At 40.7% G+C, this 14,137-nt stretch overlaps 1 protein-coding gene across 1 annotated transcript in view; it reads right to left on the reverse strand.

The window, feature by feature from the left end:
* The window catches only part of MALRD1 (MAM and LDL receptor class A domain containing 1), a 481,557-nt gene that overhangs the window by 86,993 nt on the left and 380,427 nt on the right, over positions 1–14,137 (reverse strand). The window contains 3 exon segments of the mRNA XM_036226667.1: positions 1,243–1,270; positions 7,291–7,376; positions 7,378–7,552. Coding sequence (XP_036082560.1) covers positions 1,243–1,270; positions 7,291–7,376; positions 7,378–7,552 — 289 coding nt within the window.

Consider the following 14,137-nt stretch of genomic DNA (forward strand, 5'->3'; position numbering starts at 1 on the left):
TTGAATGCAAAGGACTGTAACTTGTTTGAATGGTCATCAATTTCCAACTGGGTTATAAACCATGGGTAGTCAATTGGTACCCTTTGGATCTGGGTGATGACGTAGGTCACTATGGCTCAATGTACAATGACTACCTTTGTAGCATTGTGTTAGTGCATGATATAGGTATTTTACTAATCCTAGAGTCTCTTAGCCTGACTTCAAGGGACAAACGTTAAGTCCTGCTCATAAAACTTTGGTTGGTTAAGAAAAATGCCTTTATTAATGCCCATCAAGAGTACTGACAGTTCAATAGAAATCTAGTCCTGCAAAAACTCGACCTCCCTTGGAAGCTCCTCTTAGTCTTCAAACTATTCTTGCATCCCTCCCTTTCATTCTCTCATCTCGTTAGGATTATGACTTCCTATAAAGCAGTGGGCTATATTTTAGACTCCTTTGACAAGTTAGGGCTCAGCTGGAACTCTTCATTCCAGGATGCCATCATGTGTGTTTCTATTCTGATTGCCTGAGAACCTGGAAACCAGTAGGTCTGGGGTTCACACCTGATCTATATTTTCCCTTGTTCTATTCCAGTTTTGTTACATGCAGATATTTAATATCTCTGAGATATGTGATAGCTCTTCTATCTAGCACTGCTATGTGTTTGGAGTTGAGGGAAAGTGTCGAAGCATGCAGTCACTGCACCATCTTGTCAGAACTACTGGATTTAGAAAGCACTAAATAATAATGATATAGGTCTACATTGCTTCTCTAACCCTGTTCCTTAGAGTCCTAGGGTTCAGAGAAACGTGGAAGGAAGCAGTGAATGGTCATGCATTCTGGCACTTAACCCAAGTTCAACAAGAACAGCTCTGCTTTTCTCTAATATATTTAATGATGTTATGTAGAATATCTCATTCGAACATTTTAATGAAAAACTGCTGCTAAAAATTTTAGAAGGATTGATTTGGGAAGTTACCTCTACTAGAATAAAGAAAATTTAGTTCAAACTTCTCAAGCTAAATGGATCGTTTAAAAGACACAGGAATAAAAATCCCTGTGTATGGGTCTTACACAGATTTTTATCAGTTATGCTACACATTTTCCTTCTCTTCGAGTATATTTACGGGCTGGAAAGGAATTATTTGAGTTATCATAGGTTACTGACACAGTTGAGTCTGAGAACTGCCTACCAAAACCTATTTTCAACTCTGACATAAAAATGATGCTCTTTAGGGGTATGTATTGTTGTGTTGTTACTACGTGTCTGACTCTATACTCAGCACTTCAGCTGCAAAAATTTTTAAAAAGAGAGGTCAGAACATACCCAGCAACGAAAGCAATATAACAATATATGAGTGATCAATAGTTCAATCTAATAGTAAAAGAAATGCCATAAGGCTGGACTTAGTAGGCAAAGCATTAGAGTAGAAGAGCATTATGAAAATGAAATTCCTTTAGTGTGGGGAGGTCTGTGAAGAAGAGTAGAGTCTTGAGATATGTTTTAAATTTTAATGTTTCTAGAGAAAAGCCATTTAGGAACAAAGTCTATTGATAGGGGATGAATGAGCTGGGTATTGGAACAGTGAGTCAAGCAGTTTGCCTTTAGCTGGGGACTTTGTGTAAGGAGAGAGTACAGACAAACCTAGGACACTAGGCTGAAATCAGATGCAGAAATGGCTCACGTCCCAGGAGAAAAGATAATCTTTAAGTTTTTCCAAAAGGTTAACTAATTTTATCATATTGCAAACCAAGAAAACTAAGAAATAGCATAATTTCACAACTCTTATAAAGATATCATTGTAAAAAAGAATATATATATGTATATGCATGCATTTACACATCCATATGTGTAGGTGCATATATATACATATTTTCATTATCATTATTTTGTCTTGAAAGGGGATGAGAGATAATATGATGATACTTTCAAGGTTTTAAATACTATAATATGTTAAAATTTGTATAGAGATAATAGATACTGCTCATCTACTTGTAAAGCATTATTTTGAACTTATAAAGCATTATTTTCTCAGAAATACTAATCTATCCATAATTCTTCACCCAATTTCCAGTGTAGCTTATTTTCAAGTTGACTATATAATGAAGAGCTGTAACTTATAAGTGGTACAAATTCTCAATCATGGCCCAAATAGCATTGAAGGACATAAAATATATGTCTCTATAAGAGAATAAATGGTTTCAGCTTATAAAAAGTTTTAGTTTTTCCTTTTGATAGAATGCTTACTATTTAGACAGTTAAAAATTAGCCTTTTACTTTATGAAATTGAAAACTAAAACATAATTTCTGTAACATTTTAAATAGTATAACAAAGTTAATGGATATTTATCAATTTATTTTTAAAAGCAGGTGGCAAATACATTATGAATGCAGTTAGAATTTATTGACACCCATACAGCAAAGGACATGAATATAGAAAAACAAATTTAAACATGACTTTCTTTTTCTCTGATATTATTAATCCATATACAACAAAGAAAGTCTCCAAACTCATTGCAAATAAACTTGATATAAAATTTATAGCAAACTCAGATTTCAAAAGATTTCTCTGGACAATATCTACTTTTGCCACATGCTCTTTCAATCATCATGGTTTAATGTCTGTAAAAATACCTATTTCAGTCTGTCATCATCCTAGAGATCGATGATGCTCTTTCTTACATATATGAGCTAAGTAACACAGAACATTTTGTGTCTTGTAGCTTGTTTACTCAGGTAGATGATACATTAAAGAGAAACAATTCATGAATGTTTCATTGGAGTTACTTCCCTAAAGCAAATTCCTATAATAGATTATAATTGTTGCATAAAATATATGCCAAAAAGTAAAGCATGTATGACTATGGTTGTGCATCTATTCAGTATTAAAATAAAAACTCATGTAAACAACATTTCTAACAACAGAGCAAACATGGTCTTTGGGCCATGAGAATGAAGGCTACAATCCTTCAAGGTACAAAAACACCTAGCGCAGAGTGGGGTGGATGTTGATTTTAACCTTGAATTAAATTCAACTACTACTCTTATTAAAATAGCTTAGCAGTGTAAATAATTTTTAATAAAACTATAAAAATAACAATGGGGAAAGTGATAATTCATCATGTATTATGTACTTTAGCATATTAATTAATTTTATTCTCTAATACCTCTGTAAAATACTTATTACCATGATTTTAATGTTGAAAAAACTAACAAACATTTGTAAGAAGAGAAGATGTTAAATGCAGAAGATGATCTTTACACCATTACTGAGAAGTAGTAATGACTCTGAGATCATAGGTAACATAAAGGTCGTTAATAACAATACTAATGATAAATGCTAATCCACAAATCTTAGGAGCATGACCCATTCCAAGTCTTCAGAAATGGCACTCAACTTCACAGGGCACAGCAACTACTACTAAATAAATTATATTAGAAAGTAGGTAAATGACCCACTTCACTGTTTTTCACAGCTGTCTTTATCATTGATGGATAGCTTCCATGCCTCTCTTGAGCCATTCTCTACCTTCTTTCCTTGCTCTAGACCTTGGGAGGCTGAACTATAAGGACACATCGACAAGCTTTTTTGCCTTTGAATTATAATTAAGTTTGGTTTACAGTGATGCTCATCCAATGGGCAGCCCCAACAGAAGATTAATACAAAGGGAAGAGACTGTGAGATGACCCCTTAATCAAATACCACATCTTTTCTCAAATGGGCCTCCTTGACTCTAGGTTCAGATGACTGTTCCCTCCTCTCACACCCTTTGGTCTATGAGCGATAAAAGCCCCTCACTCTTGCTATCTTATTTGGTTTCTCTCTGCATACTATTTCCCTAATAAATAACTCCTTTATTAAAAATTCTCAAATTATACAGTATTGCTGTGCCATCGATTTCTTGAAAGAATATTGACTGGTACATCTGATGGAATCGTGATATCTTTTTCGTAAATAGATTGTTATCAGTAAGAAGAGTATTCTTAGTTTTGTGCTATTTTCCTGTATAACTAAACCATATTTTTTTTTCATTTTTCAAGGGAAAGGGGATATTTTTGGTAAAAGAAGTATCATTTCAGTTCATTAAAACATTTCCAATGAAAGACTATATTAAATATGAATTATTTTTAAATGTTGAACTCATCACAAATTCGTTTAAATATTATGATCTCTAGAACATTAGTTTTTGCAAGAATAAGAGGCCTTCAAGTAGCTTTCGAGCCATACTTCTCTTGCTCAGGACTGCTCCCATGTCTGGAAGTGTATTTTTTCTTCTAATTAAGCTTTTTCTTTTCTGCTGTTAAAAAAAAAGGCTATCAAATAGCAGTTGATATTGATTTCCCTGCTTAAAATTATGAACATCTCAGAATCATATTCCTCCAACATTTAAACATGTGCAAGCCTCTCAAAACAACCAAACCAAACAAACCTCATATTTTGTCCTACATTCTACTATAAATGTCAACTTCTAGAAAGAGTTGTCTACAATCGATTCTCTTTGCCATTTTCTGTTTTCTCTACAAAAGATCGACTTCAGAATTCTCCACTTCCATTCTACAGCAAGTTCTCTAAGATAACTGAGAACCATTTTTTTGTTTTGTTTTGCTTTTCCCAACCTATATTTTTCAGGCCTGATCTCTCAGAAACATTTCAACCTGTGAAAACTCTCTAATACTTAAGGTTTTCTACCTTTGATTTAAGATCATCGATCTCTTTTTGCAGTCCTGAGATATCTATGACTACATCTCGGTATCTTCTGTTTGCTATTTCTTAACTTTCAGATGTTCCTTAGGATTCTGTCTGCTACCTTATTTTTTCCCTTTCTCTATTATCTACACCCATAGCTTCAATCATCATATGCGATGGCCATTTATCTTTATATATCTTGCTTAATCTTTCCTGAGCTTCAGACATCCATTTCTAAACACATTCTGAAACCTCCATGTGGATGTGCCCCAGATATCACAAATGCCACATGTTTAAAAATGAAGCCACGATCTTATCTTAAGCGGTTCTTCTCCTATTACTTTCTCCAGCTCAGGAAATGGCAGATTAGCTGTCCTCTTGCTCAAATCAGAAACTTGAAAATTACTGCTGATTATGTTCTCTTCCTCTTCACCTGAATGTCTCTTAAATCTATTCCGATCTTTACTTCACACCATTATCCTATCAGTCCCTTTATATTTCAGCGACAGTATCTCCTAACTGGTCCCTCTCCCTCACTCCAAACCATCCCATGAACTCCCTGGACAATTGTGCGGTACTGGCATGATGAGCGAGGACTCTTCAAGATCTTGTCCCTGCTCATCTCTCCAGGCATATTTCTACATTTCTCACCACAACTACTCTAGTGATACAGAATCTGATTCAAACCACTTTTTCTCTATTCCTGGAACATTCTTTACTGGAATTTAGCATCTCTCTTTTACTTGTCTTTCCAAATTTGGTTCTTATTAAAATTTACAGACCTCCTAGCACCATAGTTAGGGGTACTATGTGTTCAATAACCCTGTGTTTGTCTCTGTCGCAGAACTTATCACGTGGCATCCCCAACTATCACTTACTAATCTCCTTCAGTAATATAGATCTATGAACTGAGCTGGTACAATGCCACATCCATCTGTATCATCAGTGCCCAATACGATATGTGGCATAAGTTGTGTTTTAATGAAAGTGTGTGAATGAATGAATGAATGAATGTGAGTTTACAAAATATCACTCTAAATCAGTAGATCGGACCATGAAAAACTGTTATACCTTTAACCGTTTGGTAAATTGCCATCATTGGATGCTTTTATTCTGTAATTTGGCTCTAGAATTTTGTTCATAATTCATTTGCACATAATTTTCCCTACAGGGTCATAACTCAATTAAATATTTTAGAGATGGATAGAAGCAATTCTCTCGTGATAGCAGTCTATTCCTAATGTGGACTTATTTCCCTTTAGAAGTATATACTGCTATCCAGTAAAACACCAATTTTCAACAAATGCCCAAAGTATAAGGATACAGTACTTTCCTAAGCTTCTCTTTAAACAACATTGTTATTTGAAGCTAAATATCACATGTCTGTATTGAAATTAATATGGTTTCTATCAGTCAAATTACATCAAAGCCCTGATAGCAACAGGGATAAGTAATTTGGCAGGCTTCCTCTTCTTTAGTCACTTCCATTTGTGTACCTTGCCTCTAAGAAAATATTATAAGAACTGACATGTTGGCTTTACCACAAGAAGAATATATCTGTACTTAATAATCAGGAGATAGAAAATCAATCTCTAAGTCTAAACCAGGAAAAGAAGTCCATCAATTTAAGGCTAAAACCTTTAAACTTCCAAAGGCTGTCTCCCTTTTCCTTCACTCATCCTTATTTCTTTTCCAATAGTTATCATAATTCCAAGTGTCCACACAAAACAGAGTGCCGAAATAGCCTTACGTTCCTTTAAATGTTTCCCTCTTACAATTACATTTCAAACTGCTTTTTATTATCCCTCCTTCCTCTCAAAACGTGGTGATTAATCTATAGTTTATGAAGCTCTGTCACTGTAGCCCTTACCAAAAAACAAGATAGTGTAATATAGTATAAAACCAAGCAAATGAACAAATAATTAGATAAAATACAAGTGGAGCTTTGATGCCACCATGACTGCGTGCTGTCAAGGATTTGTGTAATTACTTAACTAAAACTCTTCCCTCCCCATCTGACGGGTTAGTTATAATAAAACTGGAAGGTGCTAAATGAAGGGCTAGGGATTTTACATGTACTCTCGCCAATCCTCACAAGCCTGTAGGGTAGCTCTCACATGGGTGATGAGATCGACTCAAAAAACTTTACCAAGATTGTGCAGGAAGTTAGGACAAGGATGAGATTCGAACCCGTGTCCTTAGAATTTACTATTCCATGGACTCTGAATGACATAGTCATCCAGGTAGCTGTCAAAGTCCAACCTCTAACTACATATATTCATTAAAATGGATATTTGCCCATAACCCTTTTCCTGACATCTTCATGACCATTATGGTGGAAAGAAATTATAATTAGATGTTTTCGATCCATTTCTACAAACATTTGTTAAAAAGATAAACAATACATAAGAGCATCCTCTGTATGAATGACCCAGATGTAAGTAAGGAAGGAATACACATAAGTTTAAGAGAGATTATATTGTGACTATAATTTTAGCAACACGACACTAACAACTGATGATACGATCATGCTAAGGCTCCAGAGAACCGGATTTGTTAATCTCTTTCATCATTCCCAAACAGTATTTCTTCCCCGGCACACTGAGTTGGTGAAATAACTCACAGCAGCTGGATTCATCTTCATTAAAGGGACAGTTGGGCTCTCCATCACAGAGCAGGAGGGGTGCGGTACCCTCGTGGGTAGAGCTGGAACTGTGCTTCACCACAGAGCTGAGGAGGTAGGCCGAGAGAACAATCCATTTCATCTGACCCGTCTAAGCTATCTTCCTGTCCACTGCATTTCCCTGAGAGAGGGATGCACTGGCATGTGTAGACACAGGAACATCAATCGGCTTCACGAGGTAGTGGTTGTGCTGTGACAGGACCTAAAAAGAGAGCAAGTCAAATCATTTTCAGCATCAGGAGAGTTAGTTATCTCTCTGTCCAGTGCTGAAACATTGTGAGATACATTTATTCTTGGATAAATATGAGATATTGTGTTATTTAAGTAAATTAATTTCTAATTAGAAATAATATGAACTTTATAAAACAAACAGACATAATTACGGAATATGCTTTATCTTAACCTCAGAAACAACATTCTTAAAAGAGGTATCGTTGTCATGCAAAACGACTTTCAAATTTAAAAAAAAATTGTGTCCAAAATTTGACATCTCGATCAGATTTTCCTTGGGAGTACAGATACTTTCAGAGAGTAAGCTAAGTACTTTGGAAAGCCTCGCTCACAATTTTAGAATTTAAAGGAACTATTCTATCAGTACACAGTTTATTGACTGTCTCCTAGTGGCTTCTGCCTGGGGAATCTGGCTCCTAAGCCCCGTGAGGGTTGTGTCTGTCATAGACACCGATGTCCGCTCTGGTTTTGCTGCACTGCACTTTGGCCTTGGGCCTTGATTCCAGTTCAAAGGCCATGTGGCCACGTGCTGCCATATTTGAAGTATGGATGAAATCATAGTTTAAGCCAGGATACTGCAAGAATCTTGATGATAATGTGATTCAAAATCAACCGATTCTCTCTCCAGATAAGGATACTGAGGTTCATAAATTTTGAGTGTCCAAAGATACAATGACAGTTTAATAAACTTTTATCACATGACACCATCCTGCAGCAAAGGTGTAAGTCAATTCTAAGTCAGAATTTACAACGTGAGCAGAGTTCTGTACATTCACATCTACTTCTAGAGGTCAGAGAATTTGCTATAATATTAGTGGAACTGTTATTCTACATGTTGCATGTGAAAGTTGTTGATGGGCTCATCATTAAAAGAAAAAAATAGTAGTGGGAACCAATTATAGTGTATTTTGTATTCCTTACACTTTAAAATTTTTATTTATGGATTATGTAGGGATGATTTGTTTTATACATAAAGACAGTATTGTGAATTTCTTCTAAGAAGGAAATTTGAAAGTTCTCCTCCCTCTCCACTCACTCGGTAGTGGTGAGACAACCAGAATGTTTTTAGACTCAAACTCTATATCAAAGCCACGTATCTGAGACCTATGTGTGGTGGTTTAGGGAATCTTTATTCATGGAAACCAGCATATTTAATTGGGGGGGGGGGCTTTAGACATTAGTACCATGTTCTTATTTAACTGCCTAAGGTCACAGCAGTGTGTTCAATTGCACCGTTCCAATGTCAACATTCTAAATTCAAACCTAGAAAGTAAATTGGACTATAACATATATTCTTCTGATATTTAACCATGATCAAATAGTTTTCATCACTCTTTTCATTAGATTAATCTCACATTTAAGGAAAGGCAGACACCTTTAATTTCATTTTTTTTCTCTAAAATATTTCAATTCACTAAACATAGTATCTTTATGAACTTACCAATGGTTGAAAGAGTTGAATACAGTTTTTGCAAATGATAAAAATCTAGAACCAACTTTCATAAGTTATTACTTAGGTGAGGACTTTCTCTGAAAAATCATGAAGGAAGTAATTTTCTCTGTTCCAAGACAAGCGCAGATTCCTTAGGCTTCTCACCCTCTTCCCAATGGGTATGCATGTTCCTTTATATTTTTCCGTATATTATATATGAAAAACAAAATTCTCTTTTTTTTTTTTTTGGAAGTACCAAGTTCATTAAATTCCAGAGTCATTTACATCAAAAAGTACTCAAAACTCACTTATTCCAGACCATTTTTTTTTTTTTTTAAAGGAGCTGGTGAGCTTCTATGCCTATAGTAGCTTCTGTCCTGAACTGGCCAGACTCTTCCATCGAGACGACAGTCCTCATTCCCTCGGTGGCTGGGACATCACCACATGGCAGCTCACGGCTGAATGCAGCTCCAGGAATTTCCCTCTCAAGTTACACCCTGTCCCGGGAACAGCTCCATCCACCGACCGGTGAACTGGGGTAAGATGGCGCTGACCGTAGGCCTCAATTTGGGACATTTACGAGGGGCCAGTGCAGCTCCAGAGCGCCCCACGGCGTCCACTGAAGCCCCTCAGTGCACCTACCCCAGCTCCACCGCCCTCTGCCCGGTGTCGCTGCCTTCACTTCACAGGGGTTGTTCCTGGGAGAATGTCCAGGGCGCCGTCTACGTGGAAACCTCTGCCTTAGTGTCTAGTTCCCTGGGAACCCAACAAAAGATACTGCCCGATCATCAAAATGTGTCAGGAGCCATCTTAAGACTAGAGGTCCGCCATTATAAATTACCAGGAAGGTCACGTAGCCAGAAAGAACTTGTTCTTCCTTTTGCATAAGTCACTCAGCACCTTCTAACTAAGCAACAGGAAGCCGCAATAACCGCAGGACAGAACGACGCTGATACCAGCTGGCCAATCAGATCATGCCATATACTCCTCTTTCCCTAATCAGCCCTACCCCTTTCTCTTATTTCCTGTATAAAAGCAACTGCTGCTCAGAATAAAATTTGAGGCTTGATCAGAACACTGTCTTGCCTCCACTCTTTTCTCTCGTCCGTGTTACCCCTCTTTTCTTTAGGTTGGGTTCTCCTCGGTTCTCCCACCAAATAACCGGTCCCGCGGGCGGGACAAGTGGCGCCCAACGTGGGGCTCGAGTGCAGAACCCTTACCCAGGCGGACTACGAAATAACAGAGGCTGCAGCTCGTTAAGGAGAAGTTTTTCAGAGAAGACTGCCTTTCACCGCTCGTCTTCGGCTCACCGGAGATCGCCGTCTTCGGTGAGTGTTCATCCGCCTTAGTTTAGTTTCAACACGGACTGCTAGGATCATAAGTAACAAATTTTAAACGGGGAAAAGAGTTGAGCATAACTCCCTCTGTCTTCTCTAGGTCCTCTTGTCTTTTCCTTTTTTTTTTTTCAAAGGATTTGGGACTTTTCTCTCTAGCCCGCTTCTCGGCACAAGCCGTCCACCCCCGAGGTTAGAGGCTGCTTTTTCTGAGTTGGGAAAATACAGTGTGTCAGTCGACTTTAAGGCAGAAGTCGTCCACTCAGAGGGCATCCCGGTCGTAGACCTCTCCCTCCGCCCTGGAGAGAGCTGTAGGTCTGCGATTCGCCTCTTGAGAAGCCGTGTTGGCGGATTGTACCAACCGATTGCCCACGTCGAGACCTCTGATATAATCCCTCCTCTGCCGCCTCTGTAAAAGAGCCTTGTCTATGCCCAAAGGCACAGCCGGCGGGACGTCCGTAGGCATCGCACCCCAGGGGGTCCGTGTTAGCGGATTGTACTAACCGGCTGCCCACGCGGGAGAGAAGTTAAGTTCCCTTCTCCTCCTTTTTGCCTTGATACCTATGTTCACTTCCTCAGTTCCTATCCCTCTTTCTTTTTAGATAAATAAAACAAAAAGATGGGACAAACCTTGTCCAGAGAAGCACTATTCATAAAAGACTTAAAACGCTCATTCAAGGAACGAGGAATCCGAGTAAAAAAGAAGGATTTAGTCAAATTTTTTCTCTTCATTGATGAAGTCTGTCCCTGGTTCATAGTAAATGGCCCCGAAATCCATCCAAAAAAATGGCAAAAGGTAGGCAGAGACTTAAACGATAAGTTACAAAAGGAAGGCCCTGATGCCGTCCCCGTCGCTGCTTTCTCTTATTGGGGACTAATTCGAGATATTGTAGAAACCGCCTCCGATGACCCCGAAAAACGACAACTCTTGTCAGTAGCGGAGTACTGCCTTAAACCGCTGTCTCGCTCAGCATCCGTTGCTTCTCTTCCCACTGAGAAGCCCCCCTCTAGATGTCCCTCAGTCGTTATAGACATGAGCGATCCCTCTCCAACTAAAGGCACATACCCTTCTTTGCCCACAGAACATCCCCCTTCTCCTAAAAGTCCTCTTACCAATCCCTTACTGACTAAAAGACCACTCAATGACCCCTTAGATCCTGGTGATGCCGCCACCTTAGGAGATGAGGCCGTACGATATCGTAACCCAGATTGGCCTTCTACTTGGCTCCCACCCTACAATCCACAGTTCTGTGCGCCTGTTCTGCCATTCCCCGCCTCCAACGGCAACAACCTTTCACAAACCAAAGATAAGCTTGCTGCACAGATGGCCGAGATAGAGAGCAAACTAGCCTCCCTTCAGGCTGCTTTACAAGAGACTGTCCTTACCGCCCAACGCTTGCCCATAAAACCCTCCAAAAACCCCAAACCAAAAACCCTCACCTTCCCTGTCATCACCCGATCCCAACGACCTGGATCTCCCACCTCTAACACCGCTGATCCCCCTGATGCCCCTGAAGGTGGAGAGGACACTGCTGACAATAATGATGAAGAAGAAAGCAGTGACGACGAACTCCCTCCCCCCGCCCCGGAGCGTAGAGAGTTCCATAAATTACAGTTCAAAAACTTAAAAGAACTAAATACAGCTGTCAGGACTTATGGACCTAATGCTCCTTACACCTTATCTGTCCTCGAAACACTGTCTCGAGGGGGACACCTTCTCCCTTGTGAATGGCTCCGCATAGTCCAGGCTGTCCTCACCCGTGGCCAATATCTAACTTGGCGGGCTGATTTCTGTGACCGCTGCCAGACTATAGCCGCTAATAATCTTAAAAATCCCCGCTCTCATTCTTGGACCTTTGAAAAACTTACTGGTCAGGGGACATATGCCACTGAAGAGCGACAACGAAATCTCCCTATTGGACTCCTTTCTCAGACACATAATGCCGCTCTTGGGGCCTGGATAACTCTTCCTAGTTCTGGCACCCCCACCACACCACTCACCAAGGTTATCCAAGGTCCCCAGGAAGATTACAGTGAATTTGTAAGTCGCCTTCTAGAGGCTGCTGAGCGCGCTCTAGGAAGCGACGCAGCTAATGACAGGTTAGTCAAACAATTGGCTTTTGAAAATGCTAACGCCTCCTGCCGAGCCGTCCTCAGGGGTAAGACCCGGGACAAGACGCTCGATGAAATGCTTCGCTTGTGCCGAGACGTTGATCCATTTACTTCCAAGGTATCTCAGGCCATTCATCTAGCGGTTGGTGCTGCAATCCAGGCCAACCCTGGCCAACAAAAAAATTGTTTCAAATGCGGTCAGCCAGGGCACTTTGCCCGTCAATGCCACGGTTCCCATGACAAACCCAGGGTTCAGGGCCCTTATAATAAAGGACCTTCTCCTCCCTCGACACCTTGCCCTGTTTGCAAAAAGGGCCGACACTGGGCTAGAGACTGCCGCTCCACCACCGACATACTCGGTAACCCCATCACTCGCCAGCAGGGAAACGGGCAGAGGGGCCAGCCCCGGGCCCCTCAGCCAATCCCTTTTCTCAGGGCCTTGGGGAACAGCCAGATAGAACAAACTCAGCCCCTACCCACCTTTCCCCAAAATCAGTCCATTCCCTTTACAGGGCCACCCCAGGAAGCGCAGGACTGGACCTCTGTGCCTCCTCTGACATCATATTAGAGCCCGATAGCGGGACTCAGGTGATCCCCACAGGCGTTTTTGGGCCCCCTCCCCCTAAAACATTTTTTCTTATCCTTGGAAGGGCCTCCTCTACCTTGCAGGGCATCACCATTTTTCCCTCTATTGTTGACAGTGATTATTCCGGGGAGATAAAGATATTAGCCAGTAGCTCCAGAGGCCCACTTTATATACACCAAGGTCAACGCCTTGCTCAGGCTCTACCCCTACCCCTCGACACATCTAATCCTTCCCTAGGGCCTTCCCGAGGGGCGTCTACGCCTGGTTCCTCTGATATTTTTTGGATCCAACAACTTTCTCGAGAACGCCCATACCTCACACTCAAAATCAATGGCAAAAAATTCAAAGGCATCCTTGACACGGGCGCTGACTCTACAGTGCTTGCAAAGGCCTCCTGGCCTTCTTCCTGGCCTTGCCAGCCCTCTCTTACTCATCTTCAAGGCATAGGACACTCTCAAAACACCTTACAAAGCTCTCAACTCCTCACCTGGGAAGACCCTGATGGAAACACTGGTCAGGTCCGCCCCTTTATTGTCCCCGGGCTTCCCGTGAATCTGTGGGGTCGCGACATATTGAGCCAGATGGGAGTTTTAATGTTCAGTCCCTCAGCTACCGTTACTCACCAAATGCTAAACCAAGGGTTCATCCCGGGCAAGGGCCTTGGAAAAGATAATCAGGGTATTACCGTTCCCATAGAGGCCGAACACAGGGCCCCACGGACAGGCTTAGGGTACGACATCAAAAATTTTTCGTGAGGGCCGTTGCTCCCCCTGCACTCCAGGCAGATAAAATCACGTGGAAGAGCAACCACCCTGTCTGGATCGACCAATGGCCCTTGCCCCGTCATAAACTTTCAGCGGCCACACAGTTAGTGCAGGAACAGTTAGATGCTGGCCACATTGAACCATCTACCTCCCCTTGGCCTGCAATCCAGATGGGAACACTCCCATCTTTGTTATACAAAAGAAAGGGGGTAAATGGAGACTTCTTCAAGATCTCAGAGAAATCAATAAGACCATGGTTCCCATGGGGGCGCTCCAACCAGGGCTGCCGTCCCCCGTTGCAATACCTGCAGGATATCATAAGATAGTC

The sequence above is a fragment of the Rousettus aegyptiacus genome, unplaced genomic scaffold (assembly GCF_014176215.1).
Source record: "Rousettus aegyptiacus isolate mRouAeg1 unplaced genomic scaffold, mRouAeg1.p scaffold_m13_p_10, whole genome shotgun sequence".
NCBI lineage: Eukaryota > Metazoa > Chordata > Mammalia > Chiroptera > Pteropodidae > Rousettus > Rousettus aegyptiacus.